We start from the raw sequence: 24140 nt of genomic DNA, 5'->3' as shown, positions 1-24140 counted from the left end.
GAGGACTCACAGGCAGAGCCGCTGGTGGGGGGCAGGGCAATGGCCCAGGGAGGGCCCTGCACAATTTAAAAGTGCCCAGGAGCCCCAGCCCCTTTTAAATTGCCCGGGCAGGCCACGGGGCTCCTGGGTGCACACAGGGCAGTACTGATGGTTGCGAAGGCAACCGGGCTAGCATGTGGAAGCCCTGAGGACCAGAATTGCTGTGAGTGGGCCTGCTCCCAGGTGTTTAAAGAGATACTACCCAATCCCTCCATGCTGAACTAGGGACTGTGAAGTACACAGAATTAACAGCAACCAATAAGCAACTCTAGTATAGCAGGTTCCCAGCCCAGAGCCCATTCTCCTGGGGCCAAGGGTACTTTGAAGATGATCCACTGTAGCTGCGGTCCAGCCGGGGCAGAGGTGAGATGCCCCAGCCAGGGCTGTTGAATGCTGACGGTTACTTGTCTTGCTGCCAAAATCCTGATGGATCAAGCAACCACAGAGGGGAAAGGGCCATTTTCAGAAGCTTAGAACTCAGCCAGACAGGCACCAGGTTCCATGGAACATCAAAAGGCACATCTCTGGCCCTAGGGCTACCCCAGCCTTATTTCAAAGGCCAGGTGCAATCCCCAGCCATATCAGAACTTTTCAAAATCAGAACTTTCCAAAAAGTCCATGGGAATTTCTTGTAGTAAAGGATTCAACAAGATAGCTTCACCCAGCCCAGCTCTGCTGAGAAATAGCCCCCAGTTTAGACACTTTCACAGCAAGATTTTCCATTTTTCAAAGCCGTTCATTACAAAGCCTTTGGCAGGCTGTTTATACAGGGAGCCCTGGCTCAGTGCTGAGATGCAGCCACCCCCGGGAGGGGGGGGGGGAGAAGGAGTGCTGGGCTATTGCTGGAGGGATTCTTTGCCCAGCATGGGGATGCAGCTGCTCCTGGGGTAGGGCACAAGGCTGGTTAAACAAGGAGCCCTTGGCTGGTGTGGAGATGCAGCCACCCTGGAAATGGGGGGGGGGGGGGGGGGAGAGACGCACGCACATGCGGGTGTTTGTGCAGGGATCTCTCACCTCATGTAGAGATACAGCAACCAGGGTGTATGTGAACCCACAGGTGTGTTTAGGGGGGTAATTCCTGCTGCTGGGCAAACTCATGCTGCTGTTTCTCCTGCCCTTGCAGTGACCTTATTTCTTGATAGCAAAGGGCTTAAAATAGTGGATTGTTCTTGGGAGGAGGACACAATGGCTCAGCATAGCCCGCTCTCACCGCAGCAGCTAGTGGCTGAACCTGTGCTCAATAAAGGCACCTGCTATTTCCTCTGCAGGTCAGAGAGGGGGTAGGGAGACTGTGCCCAATGTTGCCCTTGGTACAGATCTGGTATTAGCAGCACACATGCACCTGTCAAGTACTGGCATACTCCAGCTAGGGCCCAGCTCTCTGACCCACACAGGGAAGCAGCACCCACAGAGGGGACAGATAGCCAGGCAGGACCTGCGCTGACCCTGGATTGTGAGTTCTCCCTCTCCAGGGGGACCTAGGTTGGGAGCAGAAGTTGCCAGACAGTTGAGGTACCTGTCTGGGGAAGGTCCTGCCCCTCCCCCCAGGCTCCCAGCTGCTGCCCTAATTCCCCAATTCCTGTCCTAGATCCTCCCAAGTTGGTGCTGCTTGTGGTGGCAGATCCAGCCCCCAGCCTAGAAAGAGCCAGTGCAAAGTGAACACTTTGCCCTGGCAGTGAGGGGGGGCCCAGCCACAGCCACCCTCAAGAGAAGAGCTACAGTTCTCAGTAGCAATTGCAAGGCCCCACTTGAGATGCTCATTTTCCAGATCTCATTTAACAGGTTACATATGGGGACCCCTAGCCCAAGGTACACCCAGCCCCCAGGCAGCATTGGCTGATGCAGGTCCATCACCCACTCAGCTCATTCCCAAGGTGGGGGGCAGGCACCAATCCAAGGCTGAGCCAGCCCTGGCCCCCTGCCACAGTGAAGCAAGTCAAACACTGCTACAGCAATCAAGGGCAGGACTGGGTCTCAGTGTTAGGGGAGATGAGGGATTTCCTTTAGGTGAGGGTTGTACACTGTCCCCCCTGCCCATGGCATCAAAGAACCTGCCAGGGTCTCCAGCAAGCTTACCACACACAAACTAAGGTGAGATCAGTGTGATACAGTTAAGCAGCCAGCAGGAGCAAGGCAAGCAGGGGAGGGGAGATATGCCAGGGCCTCACCACCCCTCAAGGGCAGACAGCACAGGCATCCTACTTACGCTGCTTGGCGCAGAGATTGTGGTCCAAGCCAACACCACAGTGGGCCACACATGGCAGTGAAAGAATTACAGGTACCTGAGTCATCCCTAGCCAGCATGCAAGATGCTGCCCCACTGCTGGGGGGAAGATAGCTGCCCCAACACATCCCCAGCTCTGTAGCTGGGTGCAACAGGCCAGCACTCCTGCTACTGCAACAGTCTAGCCCAGGATTGGGATTTTGCTCCAACCCCCTTGGCAGCTGTACACCTGCCCTGCTCTAAAATTGAACCCAAAGCTGGGTCAAGGGGATGCAGTCTCCCTCTCCTCCAGCTTGGAGTCTTCCAAAATGGCAGGGGAGTTCTCAGCACAAGGACACTGCCGTGCTCCATGGCAGCCACAGGCAGGTGAGCTCAGCTCCGGGCAGCCCCAGGGAGCAAGAATAGCAGGTACACAGCCAGGAAAGGGAGTGCGGGGCTGGGGGGTGTGCGTGTGCGCTAACAATACAACGCCTGCCCAACTGACTGGGGGCAGGAAGCCAGAAGGTGCCCAGCTCAGCTCAGTCTAGCTGGGGGACCCTAGGCAGGGGGCTGGACAGTGCCTGCATTGTACCAGGGCTGCCTGATCCAGAGGGGAGGGGGCATCTGGCCCAGTCCATGTGCCTCCCCCCTTTCCAGCAGTGCACACCCCAGCAGGCCTGCTCACAGGAAGAAGGGTGCAGGCTGCGGGAGCCTCCCCGCAGAGGCACTCACCTTTATTTTGGGATTTTTTTGTTCCATTTTTTTTTTTAAATAGTGTCACTAGTGGAAAAAAAAAAAGCCAACAAATGAACCATCCAGCCGGCTCCTCCCACTACCCTAAACAGGGCCATGGCCAGACCAGACAGTGGGGGTGGGGGGCTGGGCACAGCAAAGGGATATGCACTCAGGCCCCCGGCTTCCCCTTCTTGCCAGGGCTGGGGGTTGGTCATGATGGGAAGGGCTGACGCTGCAGAGGGGAGCTGAGCAGTAGAGGGCAGCCCCCATGCACTTGCCCCACAGAAAGTGCAAGAGCTTCCCAGCTGGAGGGAAGCAGGACAGCTGCTCAGTGCATTAGCCCCCTGAGGGCTGAGGTGCTGGGAGCTCCCAAGCCCGGAAGAGCCCTGGGGAAGGGGATGGACAAGCAGCCCATGGGCCTCTGATCAGTTCTAAGGCCCCTGACTGTCCGTGCTACCCTGAATACATTCAGTGGGCCTGGTATGGGGTGGCCCAGGGACAGCTGCCTGCCCCATGTGGCTGGGGAGCACTGGGAGACAGCCTCAGAAGGGCAAGGTGAGGAAGCTAAGGGACGGAGGTGGAGTGGCGGCATCAGGCTCCGCTCACCGTTCCTGGGCCAGCCCTGCGTCACAGCCACTCTGCGTCACTGTGGGAGGGTCTGCAGCAGGGGTATAAATATTGAACTAGAGCAAGGCAGTGGGAGGAAAGAGGACCCCAAGTTGCAGCAGAGAGGGGATTAAACAGAAGTCTCTGTGCTGCTGGGAGCAAGAGGAATGAAAAAGACATGGAGTCAGGACAACATAGACCCCGAGTGGAGGCAGGGGGCACAACCCAGTGGTGAGTAGCTTGAGCAGTTCAGAGGGGCCTATGCCCCTACCTCCATTATTTTGCTAATGACAAGCAACTGCCCCATGGAAACCAGGTACCAGGCAGCAGAACTGCTCCAGCCTGCCTTGGCTCAAGCTTAACCGGAAGGAGCCTTCCCAGGAAGAGATAGAGGGTGAGCCTGTCACCAACCGAGACCCCCACACCTGGAACTGGAGAGAAGGGGGCTGCAGGCAGAAGAGCAGAGGCTGAGGGTTGAGATGGGGGCAGCCCCTTGCACCCAGCAGGAAGGGGAGGGGAGCAGCAGAGAACCCACGAGAAGGAGCCAGAAATCCTGCCAGCCATCGGGCACCAAGGACCAAGGCAAGAGGCTGCATAGAGGGAAGTTCTCATGGGTGGGAGAGCACACCTTGCAGGTCTGTCCCCACCACACACTCAACAAGGGAAGTAATTAACACAGGCAGAGAACCCAAACCACCACCCCACCAGAGAGGTCCCGTCCCCCTGCACGGTATCATCCGGGAAAGTTGCTACTCCACAGGAGGAGGGTGCTGGACAGCACTGGGTTGGACGGTCCCCTCCCCTCCCCACCCCTCAGTCCTGGGCCTCAGCAGCAGCCTCCGCCCGCTGGTTTGACTGGAGTGCTGTCGATTCTGAGGTTGGGTCTGTCCCCACCAGTGGTGGCACCGGGGCCCATGCGCTTCTTGATCTCAGCGGCCATGGTCATGAATGACTGCTCCACGTTGGTGGCGTTTTTGGCGCTGGTCTCCAAGAAGGGGATGCCCAAGGAGTCTGCAAATTCCTAAGCAAAGGCAGGGGAGGAGAAAGGGTTACAGGCTGGCAAGGCCTCTCCTGTCTGTGGCCCAATAGGGGCAGGGCTGTCCCCATCACCAAGAGTCACCTACCCAGGAGGGCCCTCACCCCCTTGGGGAGAGGGGTCTCAGCACTGCCCCAGCCAGATATTCACCATTCAGACCCCTAGCTCCCAAGCAGTAGGTCTGGTCAGCCATAGCCCCCCTTTGTAGATGGGGAAACCAAGGCACACCGCAGGGAAGTGACTTACCAAAAGGGACACAGCAAGCGAGTGGCAGAGCTGGAAAAAGAATCCAGAGGCCCCTGCTCTAACTAAACCTGACTTTCCTCCCAGAGCCAGCAATAGAACCCAGGAGTTCTGGATGATGGGTTGGAGATCCTAACCACATCCACAGCTCCTTGGTGCCACAGGGCAGACTGCTACGTCCCAGAAATTTAGCCTATTTCACCCCATCACTCCTAGTTCTGTCCCCAGACACCTGTGCACTCATCTAGTGTCCTCCAGCCAGACAGGTGGCCAGGAGCCTGAGCCCATGGCTGGCAGTGGGGATGGAGGCAACCAGCACAGCCCCGGAGATCGGCCCTACTGTTGGCAAATAGCAAGCCCTTCTCCTGAGCTACAGCCAGGCATGAAGGGGAGGAAGCAGCTGATAGGACACGTGCTGCCCCTTGGTGGGGCTTCCTGGTACTGCAGGAACACGCTGCAGTAGGGACAGCCACTCAGTTAATAGGGCCCCACCTGAGAGTTGCTGCCTGTCTGCATCTGCCAGAGACAGAAGGGGGAGTGCTATCGACAAGCATCAGAGGGGCTTGCTGTGCCCTGCTCACCTTGGCAGTGGTGTAGTCCACCACTTTCTTCGTGGTGAGGTCGCACTTGTTGCCCACCAGCAACTTGTTGACGTTCTCGCTGGCATAGCGCTCGATCTCCTGCAGCCACTGCTTCACGTTGCTGTAGGACTCCTGCAACAGGGAACGTGGGCTCAGTTGGACCCCAGCCACCCTGCCAGCACGCTTACAGCAACAGCTCAGAGCGCCCACACAGTGGGGAGCAGGTCCCCAGCACCCCTCAGCAAGGGTGCACCTCCATTTCATAGGCAGGAAATGGAGACGGGGAAGCAACTGGCACAAGGGTCACAGTGAGTTGGTAGCTCAGCTGGGGACAGAACCCAGGAGTCCTGCTCCCAGTGCTTGCTCTACCAGTACAGCCCTTCCCACGTTCAGCAGCTGTCCTTAGATGCGGTTACCTTGATGTCCTTCCCACCTACTCCAGGCAGCTGCTGCCAGCCTTGCCATCTTCAGAAACTGCCCAATTCCCCATCTTCAAGGTGAATATGGAAATGAAGGCAGCGCAGCCCCCTGGGCCTGGCTTTGCAACCTGCTCTGTGGGCCAGTCATGGGTACGCCAGCTGCTGGCACAGAGCAGAGTAGCTGCTGCCATAGCGGTCTGTGACACCTGCATCAGCAATGCCTGGGGCAGATGCAGAAGGAATGCAACGCTCCATTGGCCCAGGAAGGGGCAGTGCCCAGCACAAAGGATGTAGGTATGGATGGTCACTTGGGAATAGTGATCAGGACCACTCTCTTCCCCAACAACCCCACACACCCACCACAACTCAGCAGTGGAGACTGGGCAGTCTCCACTGCTGCCACCCAGCAGGCAGGGTCTGGCTATCAACAGTGAGGCATTCTTACAGCACTGCTCTAGTCCTGGAACCAGGACAGAACCCAGGGGGGTCCTGGCTCCCTAGGTGCCCAGCAGGAGGCCCGTTGCCTGAACCTGGAGGGGCCCTGGATGCAGGGAGGTGAGGGAGCAGTCTGAGGACTTGCAGGGCCAGAGTACTTGCGGCAGCATTACCTGATCTGTTACATCATACACCACAATGATGCCATGCGCCCCCCTGTAGTAGCTGGAGGTGATGGTCCGGAACCGCTCCTGACCAGCGGTATCCCACTGCAAGAGAAGGGAGGGGAGGGGTTGGATCTTGCATTTATCCTCTTCCAGAGACAGACAGCACCCCCTAGAGGGGAAACCCCCATATTCCATTCCCCACACTCCTCAGCCAGCCAGCCAGTCCCCCACCCTGGTGTAGGATAGGAGCTGGCACCCTCAGAAGGGAAAGGCCTGTATACCATTCCCTGCCCTCCAGAGCCAGTCCCCGGAGGTCAATGCAGCGGCACTGTGGTCAGGGGCCAGATACTCACGATCTGTAGTTTGATGGTTTTGCCGTCCAGCTCAATGGTCCGGATTTTGAAGTCCACCCCAATGGTGCTGATGTAGCTCTCTGTGTAGGTGTCATCCTGGAGGGTGCAGAATGAGGTGATTACTAGGACAGCTGGGGTCTGTGCTCATAACCTTCTTCATCACCCAATTCTAGTGGTGGGGCAAAAAGCCCTGATGCCCAGTGGCCTGGATCTAAACACTCCTAAGACATTAACAGCCACCACTCAAAGGTGAACAGATGCCAGCCCAGTGCTGAGCAGAGAGGAGGGTTTGGGATTCCTTTAAATAAGGGGCTTTTAGTAAGTGCTTTGGAGATCCTGGTCAGGAGCTGCTTAGCTTCCAGGAAGGTTCTGCAGTTTAAAAAGCCTATTTTAATCAACTGTCATTCTAGCAAGACAACTCCTTGGTACCCGCCCATTGCCAAAGGACATGCAGCACCAGCCATTCAGCTGCCCTGTAATGCTTGATACTCCTACCCCAAAGTGCTTTATGGACAGATAAGACTATATGCAGCCACCTCTGGGGTGGCATATGGGGACCATTAAAGCAGCACAGTGATAATGTGCAAGTTTAGGACAGGAAGTGAAGCCTGTAACCAGATGTGGAGTTACAGGAGGCCAAATATAATCACTCAAGATGGAAACTGACCAGGGCACCAGAGTGATTACGGAGCCTCTTGGGACAGTGTCACAGGTCTTGACTGAACCCAAAGAGTCAGGAACCCAGTTTTAAGTCTTTTGCAAAAGGCAGCACCTCCAGTAGCAATGTCCTCAAGCATTGCACTGGGACAACACTGACTACAAGGGCACAGAGATCCCTACTGAGCCCTCCCCGCGGTTCAGCACTCTCCTGCCCAGCATGATACTGGGGTCAGACTGTGGGAAGAGGGCACCCTATTCCATCTCTGCTGTTCTCTGCAGTGTGGAGGTCTCCTAGCCAAACACTGACAGGACTAAATGTCTTTAGCTTGCAAATTTGACTAGGTCACTGTACGATGGTTTGAGTTTTCATAAAATATGCCCCAGGGTGATGAGACCTGAGTAGCCACATCTCAGACACCACAGCCTCACTGCAACAGCGCTGGAACAGATGTGGCCAGCCTGTCACCATATGGCTAGATAGCTGCCCACTGGATCATGAGGGGCTCTGCACAAGGCAGGGACACTCACAGCAAATCGCAGCAGGAGGCAGGACTTCCCCACACCAGAGTCTCCAATCAGCAGCAGCTTGAACAGGTAATCGCTGAAACAAACACAGATGGAGAATGAGGGAAACAGAACAGTTCCTGACTTTTCTAGTAGTGTGGATAACTAGAGACGTCTCCCCTGCTCAGACCAGGGAGTGTTCCCAGTGGAAGAAGACTAGAGGGCTTGGAGTACATGTAGTGGGGAAAGTGTATGTGCTGGCAAACAACTTTGGAGTAGGGCATGGGGGCTCTTTATACAGGGATCCTTAGTCAGATCCGGGCAGTCAGGACTCTGCTCCCTACCACCCACAACGTTCCCGAGAGACAACAGGGAACATCAGATGCTAAATTATGGCTCCTGGCCCTCCTGCTTTAAGCACTAGAGCTCACTCCCCTCCCAGAGTGGAGAATAAAAGCCAGGAGTCTGAACTCCAACCCTCTCCCTAGCTTTGGATCAGTGCACACTATACATTCAGATTAGTTTAATAGGACTTGCCTACAATGGCAGTATCTTACAGAGCAGGATCACCCTCCCAAACTTTGAGAGGTCCACTTTCCAGGGTGCAGCCCATGGTGGAGGTCAGAAATGCAGGGGAGCAGGGAGAATAGCATGGAGTGCTTGGTTTTGGTACTTAGACTGCCTCATGAGTGGGGACAAACTCTCTACAGGACCCTCAAGATAGATCTTGTTGGGGGCTCAGGGGATCTCAGAAACTAAAGCATTAACAAACCCTGGAAACATTAAGAATCTGGGAACAAACAAAGCCATTCAGAGCTGGAGTCCATAAAGGCCTGTTCTGATCACCCAGTCATCCCTACATCTAGGGCAGGGGTCGGCAACCTACGGCACGCGAGCCAATTTTGAGTGGCACGCTGCCTGCCCAGTGAGAGGAGGCGGCGGAGGGGCCGGAATGCACCACGCTGTGGGAAGAAGCGGGGGGGGGGGGGGGGGAAGCTTGGCTGCTGCAGGACCAAGTTTCTGCCTCCTGCCCCTGCAGGGGAGAGCGGTGGAGGGGGTCCTGGCCCCCAGCCCCACTCAGCCCCCCCGCCCACCACTCTCCCCTGCGGGGGCAGGAGGCAGAAGCTTGGTCCTGCGGCAGCCAAGCTTCCCCCCCACCCCCCGCTTCTTCCCACAGCATGGTGCATTCCAGCCCCCCCTCCTCCTCTCCCCCCCCCCCCCAGCGATGGCCCTTGCGAAGGGGAGCGGAGCAGAGCCGAGTGGCTCGCTGCTCCGTAGAGCAGGCAGAGAGAGGTAGGGATGGGCCTTGGGGAAGGGGATGGAATAGGGCATATCCCTTCCAGCCCCCTGCCATGAGCCACTCAGGGCAGGGGGCTGGGAGCACCCCCACAAGCCGAGCACCCCAGCCTTCTGCCCTGTACCCCCCCCACACACACACACCCCAGCCCTCTGCCCTGACCTTGAGTTGCTCCCCAACACCCAGCCTTGTGCCCTGCACCTCCACACACACCCCCGCCCTCTGCCCTGACCTCAAGTCCCCCCCCACACACCCAGCCTTCTACCCTGAACCCCCCACACCTCTCCCAGCCCTGACCTCGAGGTCCCCCCCCACACCCAGCCGTCTGCCCTGAACACCCCACCTTGTGCCCTGCACCTCCACAGCCCTCTGCCCTGACCTCGAGTCCCCCCCCAGCCCTCTGCCCTGAACCCCCCCCCCCCACACCCAGCCTTGTGCCCTGCACCTCCACACCCCCCCAGCCCTCTGCCCTGACCTCGAGTCCCCCCCCAGCCCTCTGCCCTGAACCCCCCCCACACCCAGCCTTGTGCCCTGCACCTCCACACACACCCCCGCCCTCTGCCCTGACCTCAAGTCCCCCCCCACACACCCAGCCTTCTACCCTGAACCCCCCACACCTCTCCCAGCCCTGACCTCGAGGTCCCCCCCCCCCACCCAGCCGTCTGCCCTGAACACCCCACCTTGTGCCCTGCACCTCCACAGCCCTCTGCCCTGAACCCCCCCCACACCCAGCCTTGTGCCCTGCACCTCCACACCCCCCCAGCCCTCTGCCCTGACCTCGAGTCCCCCCCCAGCCCTCTGCCCTGAACCCCCCCCACACCCAGCCTTGTGCCCTGCACCTCCACACACCCCCAGCCCTCTGCCCTGACCTCGAGTCCCCCCCCAGCCCTCTGCCCTGAACCCCCCCCAACACCCAGCCCTCTGCCCTGAACCCACCCCCACACCCAGCAGGCTGAGCAGGCTGGCGGCGTAAGATCAGCATTTTAATTTAATTTTAAATGAAGCTTCTTAAACATTTTGAAAACCTTGTTTACTTTACATACAACAATAGTTTAGTTATATAATATAGACTTACAGAGACACCTTCTAAAAAACGTTAACATGTATTACTGGCACGCAAAACCTTAAATTAAAGTGAATAAATGAAGACTCGGCACACCACTTCTGAAAGGTTGCCTACCCCTGATCTAGGGCCTTTCAGCAAGGCCAAGCCTAAAGGCCTTCACACAGTCCCTGAAATGCAGCCACAGCACAAGGATTTAGAATTTTTGACCAGGCAAAAGCCTGCTTTTAAGTCAGGTTTTAGATCTCCACACAGCTATGTGGGAGCCTCCACATATCTGCTGGTGCTGTTGGCTCTGCTGGGATTGGAGGAGTCACCCCAGACCACACTGCAGCTCTGTGGGTTGACACTGAGCGCTGGGGCTGTTCTCAAACCTCTTGAGCAGAGACCTGGGTATTTAAAGTTTTAGGATCCCACTTGGTTATGGCCAGCCCCTTGCCCTCATAAGCAAAATGCTCACCCAGCTCTGGGGAAGCTGCAGCAAAGCAGAGATCCCAAACAGCAGTGTCACAACTCCAGGGAGGGGGAAGGAAGAGGGCCTTTCGTAAGAGTCCTGCACAGACTGTGCACCATAGTGCAAAGCTGAGCTGCCCTCTAGGGCTGGGTTTCTATAGAACACAGGTGCTTTGGGGCAAGGCAGCTTCAGCCCTGCCCATCCTAGGGAGCTGGGCTCCTACCCTGGCCTTGCAAGGTTGCTAAATTCACTTCAGTGGTGACCCTAAGGAGAGGGACAGCTAGAGCCAGGCGGGCAATCAGGGAAGGTCTCCCAGCAGTGAGGGGTCTGGAAATTGCCAGCCTGTTTTTAAAACGCCCTTTGGGGGGGGGGGGGGGGGGAGGCAAATAGATCAAGGCCTCTAGGTCTGATCTCTGAGGAGCGAGTGAGCCGACCATTCCCTACTTCAGCCTTCCCCTCTGGGAGTGTTATAGGTTGTTCTGTCACCCACCACCCAGAACAGCTTCAACCCCTCACCATATTGAGCCAGTGAGCACAGCCACAGCAAGGGAAGAGACCCATTTGTACAGAACAGCCCAATCCCAGTCACTGTGAGGGTAATCCATCACTCAATACATTGCCATGGCAATGCCATGTGCAATGAAGCTGGCACCACCCATCCCTCTCTGCACAGGAAGGATGTGACCCAGCACAGCAGCAATTCACCCTCAACCACTGAGACCCAAGGCAGCAGAACTTCCCACATGGTGACAATGACACAGGGGTGGCCAAGAAGGGGTTGCAATGGCCAGCCTGACTTCAGACCTCATGGGCAGACAGGCTGAGTGGCTGGACATTAACAAAAAGGCAGCTTAGCCCCAACCAGCTCCAGCTGGAGATTCACTGCTTCCCAGCACTGCAGCTGGGGGTACTGGCAGTAAATCCCTGAACAGAAGAGTATCATGATACATTTAGGGCAGCCTGAACCACTCCCAGCCAGAGACCAAGCCCTGGGACAGACTGTCCCCTGCTCCAACACACAGGGGCCTTAATAGGGATTACAAAGCCAGAGCAGACTTCCATGTCATCCAAGAGTTCAGAAGGCTCTGGAAATTAGAAGCTGCAGAGCACTGAGGTAGTCACACAATGTGGGTCTAGTGGTCACAGAAGAGGGCTAGGACTCCTGGGTTCTCCCCCCAAATCTTAGATGAGATGATATAGTAAGAGCCCCCCATTCTGTGCCTTGGGCTGCTTTAGCCACTAGATCACACTTCCTTCCCAGAGCTGGGGAAAGAACTGTGGAGTCTTGGCTCCCAGCCCTCCATTCAATTCCATCCGAATGTCCACCCTGGATGTCAGCGCAGTTTCAGGCAGAATAGCTGTCGTCCGTAGAGAGGGTCTGATTTATCACCGAGAAGGATAACGTGCCCTGGGATAACGTGCCCTAGGGTAACGTTCAGCCCTTTACAACCACTAACTGCCCAGCACAGCTTACCACCAGTAATAGCAGGGCCCTTCATGTGCTTTCCACCCACACCACAAGCCAGGAGGAACTGAACTGAGAGGCCTCTGCACAGACCGTTTTACCATGCAACACCAGTGACATGGTAGCACCTATCCCAAGTACAGGCCCACCTCTGCCTAACTCTCTGGCCAGCCAAGCTGAGGCTCTGAGCAGCAACACAGCTCAGCACAATCGCAAAGCCTGGTGTGTAAGCACTACATCCTGACAGCAAAGCAGCTACACAGAGCAATAGCATACTTTGCCCCAAAGCAGGGTGCAGGACGACCTATTACTTGTGGCAAGCTGTTTACACAGGAGCCCTGGCCCATGCTCAGTGTTGCATGACAGTGCAAGCAGAAGTGAAGGATAATCAGACTCAATTGCATTATAGCTACTACTTGGGGGAACTGTGGGGAAAACGAGTAGCTACCAGGCCGTCAACATCTGAAGAAAGGGCATCCCCTCTCAGCACCTCCAGCATAGGGGGAGAGCACCCCCTGTGGAGCCCAGTAGCACCCTTTATTAGAGCTCAGCACTAGGACACTAGATTCAGTGCCAGCTCAGAGGGAAAGCACCACCTACAGAATCACCACTACCCCAGGTGGCAGCCTAGGTTTTCCATGGAGGTCTCCTATCCAAGCAGTGACCCTGCCCAGCCCCACTTTTCAGTGCTGCTGCATTACACAGCTATAGTTTGAATCCATGCTGTAACCACCCCATGAGTGGTAGAAACACACAACAAGGCTCCGCACACCCAGAACTAGACTTGGCTCTCACCCCACCCGCCTGGTGCGGATGCAGCCTCTCCAGGGGTGAGTGCTAGATGGCTGTCGGGCACACCTGCAACATTCAACCCCTGCTTTACATGGCATACAGTACAAGCCTTTTCTAAAGGCTCATTAAGAGCCAGCCTAGGGTAGCCCTGGATACACACCGAGCTCTGCAGAGACAGCCACCCCCACAACTCACCACAAGGCCTAATTAACACCAGCCCTTGTCAAGCCTCAGGCTCTTGCAAGTACCCAAGCTGGGCTATCAAGGCCCATTACTCCTCACAACACAACCCACTCTTATTAGAGAGCAATTGATAAAAACGTGAGCCCCGAAGCGCTGGTGCTGGCAACAGGATAGAGAGCAAGATCCAGGGAATGACTGCTCAGAAGAGCTGCTGGTAAACTGGAGTTTATGGTCTCCAGACTCAAAGCCTCAGCCACATGAGAAACTTATACCAGTCAGACCAATGCTCTGTTTGTACAGCACCTGGCACAACAGGGTCCATATCCAGGGCTCCTAGGCCACAAACTGGTGCAAATCCTACTACAGACATTTGGCCTTAGAGTGGCTTGTTAAACTGCTGGAAGTTAAAGCCAGGTAAATTGAAACTGGAAATAAGCAGGCTTGGCAGAAATCAATTTTTATTTTATTTTCCCAATTTAAGATTTTTCTTCTATTTTTAACTCTTTCCCCCACAGTTGCAGGGGTTGGGTTAGTCCAGTGCTGACGGCAGGGCTGCAGGGGTTTTCCTCTGCGGCCCAGAGACACAATATTGAGGAGGCTGCAGTCCTGGCCCAGCAGAGCAGAAGCCCCTGGTTGTGTGGGAGGCCATCCCACTGCTAAACAGCTCCCGCCCAGACACAGCTCCCACACTCCTGGCTCATGACACCCAATCCCTGCAGGCACAAGATGTGAGGAAGGCTGGGGTCCTGGTGGGGCACAGCAGACACCACTGGCCAGGGCTTTAAGGCATCCTCATGCCCAGGTGTGGGGGAGGCCACCCTACTGCTGAATGGCTCCTGCCTGGGGTGGGCTCTTCTGTGACCAGGAACAACTCCCATACCTTGTGCCTGCAGGGACTGGGCATCACCAATCCCGCTCACTCATTCACTAGTCAGGAGCATGGGAGCCATCCCAGGCAGTTGTTCAGCAGGGGGTGGCCTCCCCGCAGACCTGGGGGCATGTCGTCCTCCTTGCAGTCCTGGAGGAGGGTCTCTGTTCCATTGGGCTAGGAGCGCTGCAGCCTCCCCAGACTTTGCACCTGCAGAGATCGGGTGATGCTGGCCCTTAGGAAGCAGAGCTCTGCTGACACAGACTAGCTCACTCATTCCCGTGACAGCAGGGATGCAGAAGGCTCCACACACACGACCCAGTCCCTGCAGTCACATCAACTGATCTGTCAATTTCAGTGTGTCAGCTGAAAGACATTTACTGACAGTTCTAGATTAAAATCAAATCCTGCAAAGCCTAGAAATAAGGCACCCGTTTTTTTTAAGCTAAAGGAAGTGGTGGATTCTCCACCCTGTGGTGGTTTCAAATCCAGACTGGATGCTTTTCTGGAAGATACTTTTGCCAAACCCAAATTGGACTTAATACAGGGGTCACTGGGTGACCCTCTCTGGCCTGTGATATACAAGAGAAACAGACTAGAAGATGTAATTGTCCCTTTTGGCCTTAACTCTGAATCTTAAGTTTAGCTTCAGTCACGAGGCATCATCTGAAGCTAGATTAATATAAACTACTCTCAAAATAAAGATTCATAGATTGTGGTCCCTTCTCCCCAGCTACTCTGGCCTACTGTGTGACACAAGTACCAGATAGCCTACAAAGGGGTTTGCACTGGCTAAACAAAAACAGCAGTTCTCAAACTCTGGGTTGGGACCACATTTTAATGGTGTCACCAGGGCCAGTGTTAGATTTGCTGGGGCCTGGGGCTGAAGCCGGAGCCTAGAGGCTTCAGCCAGGGCAGCAGGGCTTAGGCTCCACCTCTCCTCCCCTGACCTGGGGTGACGTAGTAATTTTTCTTGTCAGAAGGCGGTCACGGTGCAATGAAGTTTGAGAACCACTGTGTTCAACTGATGCAGCTTTCCTGGTGCAGTGCCTGCAGCAAGGCCCATGTAGGAAGAGAGTGTAAACACATAGAAAGTGGCTCACTGCCAGCACCAAGTCTGGTCACTGCCAGGAGCAGGAGGATTTTATAAGTGGAAGCCTCTGACAGCGCGAGCTGTGCTGAGGGCTCCACTTGACCACAGAGTTAAGTTGGCTTCCAAGGCAAATGCAGTTACAAACTCAAGCCCTGTTCACACAAAAACCCCTTCCCTCAAGTATGGTGGTGGTTTCAACTTGAGCTGGCTGGCTTGTAGGGGCATAGGCTACAGCTCATGTGAGCACAACTCAGCAGCTGCTAACTTAACCATCCTGCAGCATGGGTGCAGGCTAGTTCTACTGGAGTGCCGTGAGTCCTCCAATGCCTCCATTCCCTGGGTCTCCTTCCCGCTCCTGCCCAGAAAGGACAGACCAGTTTCCCCACAATTCACTAGAGAAGAACTCAGAACAGCTCAGCTGATTCCAGCACTCAGAACCATGGGATACGCCCCAAGAAGTCTTAGCACCAAACACAAGGGAGCACAGTACCAGCATGGCCACAGCAGCTCCAGTGTTATTTTCAGGCAGGGTGGCCACTTGCACTTGGAGGCCAACTCCAGAGTAGGTAGCTCAAATTAACCCTGTAGTGCTGACAGACCCTCAGACCCACCAGTGCATTTTATATAGAAGCTGCAAGAGGGAACTGGTTTTGCTTGTGACTGACCTGTGCTGGATTCAAACCTGTGCCACAGGGTTTCACTGCACTGTCAATGAAGGGGTGCTAAGCAGTTCACATGCCAAGCTTCAACATCCCATGAAGCTGTTTCCTCATTTTTAAATCTGGGCAATAAAAGTCTAGAGATGGAAGCGACTTGACCACAGCCACTTGATGAGTTAGTGCTAGAGCTGGGGCTAGAACCCAAAAATCCTGACTTCCAGCCCTCCCAGCTATCTGATAGCCTCTGCCCACATGCTGTACAGATAAGAGTGACAGGTCTCCAGGGCTGTATGGAACTGCATGAGGGCCCAATGGGTGAGGCCCCTGACAACTCCTCTCTGCTGCTTCCCACAGCCCCCTGCACAGGGACTGTGAGAAGAGAGAAGTGGTGCCTGCTGCATGGAAGTAGTTTGTTCCCCAATCCCAGATTGAAGGCCCATACTTCACAGCTGACTCAGGAAGGTCAGACATACAGGATGCAGGAACAGATGTTTAATCAAAAAAGCTGGGAGCCAGAATGCTTTGGTTTTATCCCCAGCTCTGGAGGGCAGTGGGCAGGAAATCAGTACTCTCTGCCTGTCTCGGGGGGGGGGGGGGGGGGGGGGGGGGGGGGAGAGAGAGAGAGTAGTTCAGTGGTTAACAGAAGCCATGGGTTCTATTCCTAGCTCTTCCACCAACACTGCATGATTGTGGGCAGGGGCCTCACCTCTGTGCCTCAGTTTCCCCACCTGTAGAAAGGGGTTAATTCCCCTTGGCAGTGTGAGGACTGCAGGATCCTTTGATAACAGGTACTAGGGAAGCCAGCCACATATGAGCTGCTGTGACAGCACAACACCCACCCCTTTCTTGACGACAGATTGTTCCAGCTGATTTGGGGAGAGCTGGTGCCCTGCCCCGCCATCTCCACTAGCTGGGGGCAGCAAGGACAGCTCCCCCTCCATATACCTCACCAATACGTTGGCAGGAGCAGAGTTATTTATGAGCAGAGCTAACAGAACCTGGGCAGCATCTCTGCAGGCAGAGATTTGCTGCACCACTGCTTCCCTGCCTCTCCCTGCAGCCCCCAGAGCCTTCTCTTCTGCAGCACCTGTCAGCTGGGACAGGCTCCCAGGCTTACCTCAAAACTACACCCCCACCCACTCCACTAGGGCAGCAAGCTCCTCAGATCCATGTCAAGCTGGGTTCTGTTGTAACAACTGGCCTACAAATTTACTCTACTTGTGAGCTCAGCTGTGAAAAGTGAGTTCACAGACCACCACAACAGCCTATAACAAACGTTGATGGGAAGAGGTGCAAAAGAGACGAAGTACACCTCTTCAGTTGGACTAACTCAGTCTGATATAACTAAAACAGTGTTGAGATCATTCCCTGGTAAACAAGATAGTAGTAAGATGGAAATCAGTGAACCAAAACTGGTGTCAGAACTTAGGCCTACAGTATTTGATGGACAAAGTAATGAAGGAATAGGCTATTCCACCCATCACTCCCTTTGGGGGGGAAAAGCTGGAGGAGGCTACCATGATGTTGGCTGACTAACGTGCTAGAAGGGAAATGAGCAAGCTTCACCATCCTGGCTGTCATCCCCACTGTCTGTGGGGTCTTCTGACCTTCATCCTAATCTGAAAGATGTCCTGATCGGAATGGGCCAGAGAAGGGGACTCAAACATTGCCACCTCCACCGCTTCAACTGAATCTCAAATACCAACAGGAATGTGTGACTTTAAGCCCTCCCTCCCCACTCCATATGTCCTTTTCCTTTCCTACTTTATTCTTCTCCATTTGTCCTCTGTTTAATAAGTGTCTCAGCTGGCCAAGACTGTATATTCTGCAACACTGCTGTAAGCCTGTGACCAGAAAGAGGCAGCTAAACGCAATGCCTTGGACAGCTGGATGCTGGTACAAGTTTGCCAGGTCTTTGAGTGGCTAATAAGACCATGTGCTGTGCCTGTGTTTCTACAGCACTGAAGCTGCAAGTGAAAGTCAACCTGAGACAGAGCTGCATTTTCTAACTTGCTGTTCTTCTCTCCTCTTGTGTGTTTGTCTTGTTTGGTCTTCTCAGAACCAGGATCAGGTTTTAACAGCAACAGCCCTAGCCCATCTCTACTGACTTTTCTTTCCCACAAAAGGACAGTTATTACCATCTTTAATACCATGTAAACAAGAGGCTGTGTGTTCTAAAACTCTACAGCTAAAAAGAACAAGGGATGCTGTTAAAATGAAAGTATTTAAAAGCCTTTGAAATGTAAAGTATTAACTGTTTTTCTTTTTTTCTGTATTTGTAATAGAAGGCTTAAAGAATGGGGATTGTGTTTACACCATGGTACTAAGCAGGCTGAGGTCTCTGTATGCCTAATCCAGACCACTGTTTAAGGTTGGAGAGTGACTGGGTTATGTTAACATCTTTGGCCCATATTTTCCATCTAAACGGATACAACAGTTCTGCCCTGCTCCTCAGCTACTGCAAGCCAAATCCTGCTCTCATCACACAACACCCACTACTGCCTTCAAGTGTCCCCAGGCAACCCCTCCATCTTCAATGCCTCCTCTCAGCCCTGTGCAGGCAGCAGGAGCTCACCCTGCTCATTGGAACCTAGCTGATTCTGCCCAACAGGCAAGCCAGGAGAGTTCCAGCGCCAACACCAGCATGGGGTACAGGCAGGGGGCGCTTTGCTCTGCTTGGTAATAGCAGGACAGGGGGTGGGCTGAGAGACTACTGAAGGCCACAGTGACCAGGACTGGCAAAGATCCACAGACTGGAGCTGGTGGGTACACTTTCCTCCCAAACAAAGGGTGCTGCTTAGGGGGATATGTCTGGGAGAGGACAATCACCATGAGAGCTCAGACCACACAGGTCCCAGAGCAGAGGAGGAAGCCCCAACTGCTGGGATGTTGAAACGCCACAGGACCAAGGGCCACCCTGCCCTAGCTGGGATCCACATGCAGCACTGTCCCATAGGACAGTTTATATGGGATGAATACTCACACCCAGCCAGAATGGAAGCTTTATACAGCTGAGTCCAACAGCTGGGATAAGGCTTTGGGAAGCTCTTTTGTTCTTTGGGGAGAGGGTGGCTTAAAAGATAGTGTGGAAGAAACCCAGCAGGAGTTAAGTGGGGGAGTCATTCTCCCAGCACTCTGCTCTCCAGACCCCTCCACATGTGCCGAGATGACACTGCTTTCACAAGAGCACAGGGACTGACTGCTATTGTTGTGTAGAGCTGGAGTTTGTGACAGGAAGAGTCCATTACCTCATCCAGCCCATGCAAAATGGCTTCTTATAGCTTGGCTCAGTACTGGGGTGCCACTGCTGCCCTTGGGAGGAGATTCCTTGCTCCAGAGACCCACTGTTAGGAAGGGTTTCCCCAATATAAAGCTCTTGCTTCCCCCAGCTTTATTTATCTGCCCCCTTGCATCCCCCTTGACAATGCTTCCCTTTGCTGATCATCCCAGCCTTCAGATACAGGGCAATTTACAATCCTCTAAGACAATACAGAGCAATAGGTAAGGCTCAGGCACTAGCACTCAGGACTCCTGGGTTCTAGCCTCAGGCACAGATGTTACTGGCACAACTGTTTCCCCCTCTTCAATACAGGAACAATATCGACCAAGCTTTTTAAAGCACCAAGTGTTTGGTCCAGCCACATATATGTAGCCCTTCATCATCCCCAGAAGCCAGGCTCTGGGAGTTCTCAAGTCAATACCCAGTCAACAGTCAGTGGTGACCATGTAGTGCGAGTGCCTAACTGCCCCCAGCATTGCTCAGGCACAGAGGTAGCCAAAACTGAATCTTGTAGCCCAGTTGCCCCCCAGAGCATCAGCATTGTCATAAAGGGAAGAGACTCCAGGTCAGTCCCAACCAGAGTTCTTCAGCAACTATCACGACTCCTTCTTCCTCAGATCCCACCCCAGTCCCCACCCTGTCTCTTACAGCCATCATGCTGTCAGTACAACACTTCTTAGTTGCCTGCACAACACAGGCAGGAATGAGCAGACACCCACTGTCACCACTGCACTGGAGATAGTTGCCACAGCCATTGGGTGCTTCTGAACAAACCTCTCATCACCACCAGCTTGATGCTGCTGCAAGGAGACAACACCACCTTCCATGATTACTTGATGTCTCTGCACCAGGGGGTATCCAGCATGCTCCTTGCCTCTCACAAGTGTTTCTGCTCCAAACAGCCCTAGAATCCTTTGCACCATCCCCATGATACTTCCAGGGGCTCCCGTAGGAATCGGCACAATGAATTATGGAGCATGTATGTGCTTCCGGCATTGGAGAATTGTTACATCTGTCACCTCACACCAATGGGCTGAGGTAGCCCAATATGCCGGCTGCATCACCCCTCATTACCCCAGCTAGCCTGGCGACACAATCAAGTCCAGCTGGCAGCAGGCAACATGAGTACCATTTCCTAATGAGTGTGTTTTGCTGGTGGGGAGGGGACAGGAAGCCCTGACTCATGCTGTCACTTTCCCTTTGATTCAACATGCATTCAACATAGATGCTTTGGGGCGGTCCCCACCCTAGACTTCAGTGGGGGAGCATGACTAGCTAGCCAAGAGAATGCACCCACATGGATCAAAAATTCAGCAAAAACAGTGCTGGTTCAGTTTGAGATTGTCCCCAACCCCCACTTCTGCAGTTCCCAGGTTCCCGGTGCCTTTCACATCATAGCCATCTCCATGCATTTCAGACATCACTTCACCCACCATTGTAAAGCAGCCACTTCTGGGGTGGGAGACAATAGCTGTTTAACAGCCAACAGAGATACTAGCAAGAACAGAATCCTGTATCCATTTGAAACTCAGGGAGAGGGATTTAAAAGCAAGTAAAATGAAATGGCCCCAAGAAGGGCTGGGAAGAGAAAGGGCATTGGGCTCCAAGAGGACAGGACCTATGCTAAGTCTCATCTGAAAGGCAGAATCACAGGAGCTGCCTGTCAGTGCCAGATCATGGCTCTGACAAGCTGCTATGAAAAGTGGGTGGACAGCTCCATTCAGAAAGGCAGCCAGCGCCACTTGAGAAGTGGGGGGGTCTAGTTTGCCCCCCAGCAGCTCAACAGGGAATGCCGCCAGCCTGATGTGCATTTCCTTTTCCAGAAAGCTTCACGCTCCACAAAGCCACCTGTCATCGACACTAACTGGCTGCTCAGAGAGGCCAAATGCCTAGCTGCTCTGATCAGGGCATTGTCTAACCCCAGAGCCAGCCAGGTTGCCATTGCCTTCACCTTCTCCCTCCAACAAGCAGGCAATTTGGATGAGGTCTTCTGCCCCGTCCTGCCTATAGCCAGCTAGAATGCAGCTTCCCTGTGTGCCCACCTAAGGGATGGCCTCTCCGGAGCCACATCCGAGCTCCCTCAAGTGCCCCAGAGCTGCAGTCACATACACACTCTGGAAGCAGTCAGAGCACTTCCCATTTCAGTCAGTGCCAGGTCAGTCTAGCAGGAAGGGCACTCCACATCCCTTGCTGTGGAAGCTTCAGTGGAGAAGGATTCAAAGCAGGCCTGAGATTCACATCAACTTGACTCTTTCCCTGTACTACTGACAAGCAGCCAGGATAATTAGGACTGGGTCCACTTGAATCTGCCAAGATGCTGCCCTATAGAGCCATCACCTCATGGGGGAAGGCTCAAGCCCAACAGAATTGCACTGAAATGTAACAGAGTTTGTAAGGGGTCCTGTTTGGCTCTGGGAGTGGAACCTGGGGCCTTCCCCTGCAAGCCACTAGCTCCATCCAGCCCCCATGGCAGAAAGCTGTTCTCATCTTATGCCTGTTTGGTGGCCCATCCCCCTAAAACAAACTGGGGAGGGGGTGGTCTCACCCCAGGTCATACCATCTATATCACCTGTCCCACATCCCAGTGGGCACTAACCAGCCCCTTGCTGGCCACCTCTGCCAAGGCCTGAATCGGCCTGAACACAGAGACTGAAAACCCATTGCCCTTGAGAGAACAGCTGGTGTAGTTGTTAGGGTATTGGCCTGGACATGGGAGACCTGGGTTCAGCTTCGCCAGACTCCCTGGCTGACCCTGGGCCAGTCGTTCAAGCCTCACTCTGCTTTAATGCCACCAGTCTAGTTAATGCAATGCAAGGCCCTAGTGTGGATGGAGTTCCCCTGCTATACAGGTGCTTTACACCCATACAGCGACCCCTGGGCAGTAAGGAGGAGTGGGGAGCTTTAGCCTGGAATAACCTCGCCCACACTGGGCACCGTTCCAGAACAGCTAGACTGGTACAAACCACCCCCACTCCCCTGCTGCCTCAGCTCCCGCTGTACAGAGGAACTGAGCCCCCCCCATCACACCAGGCGCAAGGATCAGACACCCAGTGACAGGGCGGGCGCCGGGGCAGAGGGACCCAGCCCCGCAGGACCAGGGCTGCTCTCCCCTGGAGCAGAGTCTCGTCCCCGAGACCCCTCAGCCGCCCCAGGGAGGGGCCGACGCGAAGGGCGGGAGCGGGGGGCCCAGGGACGCTGGCGAGGGGAACTGACCGGCACGTGAGGCGGGGCAGCTCCAGGGGCCGGCCGGGGGAGGGGAAGCGGGGGGTCCCGGACCCTGGCCGGGGGACACCAGGGGGCGGCGGCAGGAGACGCCCCGCGGTCCCGGAAAGGCAGCAGGGGCGGGGCCACGGGGCTGTAAGGCCCCGGCGAGGGCGGCTCAGGGCCCAGCGGGGGCTGTGGGGAGCGCTCTGGGATTGGGGCCTAGCCGGGGTGAGGGGGCGGCCCCGACTGGCTTCGGTCCGCCTGAGGCACGGGGGTCCCGGTCCCGCCCCTCCCCGCGCACTCACTACTCGGGGTTCATGGCGGCGCCCCCGCGGTGATTTCGGCTCCTCCTCACTCACAAGATGGCGGCGGCCTGCAGCTCCCCCTTAGTCCTCCTCCCCCCACCCCAGGGGCGGCTCCGCTTGTACGCAGCTTCGGTGTCCTGCCTCCGGCACCATGGGATATGTAGTCTCCCGCTCACGTTTGGCCACGCCCCTTCCCCTGCGGCCGTCCGACCTGCGGGAAGTGCACATGTGCGGAGAGCGCATGACTTCATGGGATGCGTAGTTCCTCGTGCCCAGTCTTCACACGCTCTACGTGCAGACACTGCTTGTCCCGTGCGCAGGCGCCACACACGCAACCCCTCACGGGATATGTAGTTTACTTGCCGGACTCTTTGTTAGCCACGTGTTCAGTGTCTCCTTCACATAGCCCGTAGCCGCAAAGACCCCTGGGGGATGTAGTTTATTTACCAGATCAAGCTAACTTCAGAACCCCTGAGACCCCAGAGCACAAGGACGGGGCGGGAGCCAGAACTCTTGGGTTCTTCTAGTCCTAGCTCTAGGAGGGGAAAGGGTCTAATGGTTAGAACCAGGGTCTGAGAGTCAGGACTCCTAGGTTCTAGTAGGGTTACCATATTTCCACAATCAAAAAAGAGGACACTGGGGGGGGAGCCCTGTTCTAGCCCCGCCCCCATCCACTCCCTCCCACTTCCCACCCCCTGACTGCCCCCCTCAGAACCCCCAGCCCCCCCCTGCTCCTTGTCCCCTGACTGCCCCCTCCTAGGACCCCATCCCCTATCTAAGCCTCCCTGCTTCTTGTCCCCTGACTGCCCCCTCTTGAGAACCCCCCACCCTAACTGCCCCCCTAGGACCCTACCTGTCCCCTGACTGCCCCGATCCTTATCCACACCCCCACCCCATATTCACACCCCCGCCCCCAGACAGACCCCCAGGACTCCCATGCCCTATCCAACCGCTCCTCGCCCCCTGACAGGACCCCCAGAACTCCCGACCCATCCAACCCCCTCTGCTCCCTGCCTGCCTCGACCCCTCTCCACACCCCTGCCCCCCTGACAGCCCCCCCAGAACCCCGACCCATCTAACCCCCCCTGCTCCCTGTCCCTGACTGTCCCAACCCCTCTCCACACCCCTGCCCCCCGACAGCCCCCCCGAACTCCCGACCCATCCAACCCCCCCCCGCTCCCTGTCCCCTGACTGCCCCCCTTCTCCAACTCCCCGGCCCCCTTACCGTGCCACTCGGCTTAGAGCAGGTGTCTGGCTCCGCGCTCCAAGGAGCACCCCGCCCAAGCGCTGCCGAGCGGCATGCTGAGGCTGTGGAGGAGGGGAGAAGCGGGGGAGGGGCTCTGAGCACTGCTGCCAGCCCCGCCGCCGCGTTCCCTCACAGGCGCACAGCCGCGCCCCCCAGCGCTGCCGGGCGGCGTGCTAAGGCTGCAGGGGATGGGGGAAGCCGGGAAGGGGCTTTGGCTGTCGAGGCCCCAATGCGAGCGGCGCTCGGCCGC

The 24140-nt window shown here is 55.6% G+C and overlaps 1 protein-coding gene across 2 annotated transcripts; it reads right to left on the bottom strand.

The window, feature by feature from the left end:
* Positions 1 to 2924: 2924 nt before the first annotated feature.
* Positions 2925 to 22895, bottom strand: RAB1B (RAB1B, member RAS oncogene family). 2 transcript variants are annotated; one of them, XM_065408670.1, is made up of 6 exons: positions 22699 to 22895; positions 8006 to 8078; positions 6818 to 6913; positions 6471 to 6566; positions 5444 to 5575; positions 2925 to 4604 (listed from the first exon to the last, which is right to left on the bottom strand). In XM_065408670.1, exons 1-6 carry the CDS (start codon positions 22893 to 22895, stop codon positions 4410 to 4412), a joined length of 789 nt encoding a protein of 262 aa, XP_065264742.1. In that variant the 3' UTR covers positions 2925 to 4409. The 2 variants fall into 2 exon arrangements, with proteins under 2 accessions (XP_065264742.1, XP_065264741.1); XM_065408669.1 differs by having other exon boundaries at positions 22645 to 22741.
* Between the last annotated feature and the right edge of the window lie 1245 nt (positions 22896 to 24140).

Source organism: Emys orbicularis, chromosome 7, assembly GCF_028017835.1.
Source record: "Emys orbicularis isolate rEmyOrb1 chromosome 7, rEmyOrb1.hap1, whole genome shotgun sequence".
NCBI classification, from domain to species: Eukaryota; Metazoa; Chordata; order Testudines; family Emydidae; genus Emys; species Emys orbicularis.
This window is presented reverse-complemented; position numbering and strand designations above follow the sequence as displayed.